Source organism: Eimeria tenella, genomic scaffold, assembly GCF_000499545.2.
Source record: "Eimeria tenella Houghton genomic scaffold, Eth_scaff127, whole genome shotgun sequence".
Lineage (NCBI taxonomy): Eukaryota > Apicomplexa > Conoidasida > Eucoccidiorida > Eimeriidae > Eimeria > Eimeria tenella.
In genome coordinates, this window is record NW_013541498.1 from 70,314 (window position 1) to 72,169 (window position 1,856).

The 1,856-nt window shown below is 58.9% G+C and overlaps 1 protein-coding gene across 1 annotated transcript in view; it reads right to left on the reverse strand.

Moving 5' to 3' along the window:
• Positions 1-1,856, reverse strand: part of ETH_00030470 (uncharacterized protein) — a gene marked incomplete at both ends in the record, with an annotated part of 3,079 nt that overhangs the window by 254 nt on the left and 969 nt on the right. The window contains one exon of the mRNA XM_013373250.1: positions 31-1,774. Within this exon, the coding sequence (XP_013228704.1) occupies positions 31-1,774 (1,744 nt within the window). The remainder of the gene's footprint in view (positions 1-30; positions 1,775-1,856) is intronic.

A 1,856-nucleotide genomic window follows, 5' to 3' on the forward strand; every position in this document is an offset into this window, starting at 1 on the left:
AGACAGGGCCCCCGGGCCCCCCGGCGTGACCAGTGGTCCACTGCTGCTGCTGCTGCTGCTGCTGCTGCAGGGCCCCGGACTTTACTTGCAAGATTTGTTTCAAGCTGCAAGCCGAGCTGTCCATACACCCCAAGGTCTTCTTTTCTCTTCTTTCCCTTTTTCGCCAAATCCCTCATCACCGCAGACACATAAGAGGCCCCCAAAAACTCCCTGCTGCTGCTGCTGCTGCTGCTGCTGCTGCGGCTTCTTCTGCTTCGCTGCTGCACCCGCCACCGCCTCTCTCGACTCCGAGCCCTGCGGGGGCCCCCGGGGGCCCCCCTCTTCTGCATGCTGCTGCTGTTAAGACTTTTCATTTTTGTGAATTTTAATTCAGAGTTTTTGAGGGAAAAGTGGCAACTTGAGGTGTCTATACGCCCAAGGCTCGACGCCGATTTGCTGCTGCTGCTGCTGCTCTTCAGTTCCTCAAGACTGCAGCTCAAATCCTGCGACTCTTGATATATCCTTTGACCCAGCAGCAGCGGCAGCTGCTGCTGCTCCTCCTGCAGCGGCAGCAGCAGCTCCTGCAGCTGCTGCTCCTGCTGCAGCTGCTGCCGCTCCTCTTGCAGCGGCAGCAGCAGCTGCTGCAGCCGCTGCTCCTGCTGCAGCTGCTGCCGCTTCCCTTGCAGCGGTAGTAACTGCTGCAGCTGTTTTTCCTGCTGCATCTGCTGCCGCTTGTCGTGCAGCGGCAGCAGCAGCTGCTGCCGCTGCTGCTCCTGCTGCTGCTGCAGCTGCTGCCGCTCCTCTTCCAGCGGCAGCAGCATCTGCTGAAGCTGCTCCTCGTGCTGCCGCTGCTGCAGCTCCTCTTGCAGCGGCAAGAGCCACTGCTGCAGCTGTCGCTCCTGCTGCATCAGCTGCTGCTGATCTCTCTGCTGCTGCCGCTTGCTGCAGTTACTAAACTCTGCTTTTTCTCTTCTTCCTGGCGGCCTCCACCTGGAATATTTTTGCCTCATAAGAGACGCAAGAGGAATGCCTTTAGGCGCTGCTGGCGGTCTCTTGCTGCTGCTGCTGCACCTGCGGTTGCTGCTGCTGGTGTTGCTGCTGCTGCTGTGGTTGCTGCTCTTGTAGAATGAAGCCTTGCTGCTCTCGCCAGCCGACAGCAGCAGCTGTTCGGGCCTTTGGTCCACTGGTCCTCTTGCTGCTGTAGCAGTGGCAGCCGCTGCTGGAGTGCTTACATATCGCCACAGTTTGCTGCTGTTGCTGCTGCTGCTGCTGCTGCTCTCTTTCAGGTGTCTGTACACCCCAGCTGCAGCATCTGCTGCAGTTTCTGCTGCAGCCTCTGCTAGAGCTTTTGCCGCAGCTGCTGCTGCAACTTCTGTTGCAGCTTCTGCTGCAACTTCTGTTGCAGCTGCTGCTGCAGCTGCTGCTGCAGCTTCTGCCGCAGCTTCTGCCGCAGCTGCTGCTGCAGCTCCTGCTGCAGTTTCTGCTGCAGCTACTGCTGAATCTGCTGCAGCTTCTGCTGCAGAATCTGCTGCAGCTTCTGCCGAAGCGTCTGCTGCAGCTTCTGCTGAAGCTTCTGCTGCAGTTTGTGCTGATGCTTCTGCTGAAGCTTCTGCTGCAGCTTCTTCCGCAGCTTCTGCTGCAGCTTCTGCTGCAGCTTCTGCCGCGGTTTCTGCTGCAGTTTCTGCTGCAGTTTCTGCTGCAAATTCTGCTGCAGATTCTACTGCTGCTCCTGCTGCTGCTCCTGCTGCTGCTGCAGACGGAGGCAACTGGAAATCCTCGGAGTGGAGGCTGCAGCCTGTTATCAAAGGCAGCAGACAGCGCGCTGCTGCCTTGCTTGTATCTACCGTGGTGGCAGCAGCAGCAGCAGCAGCAGCAGC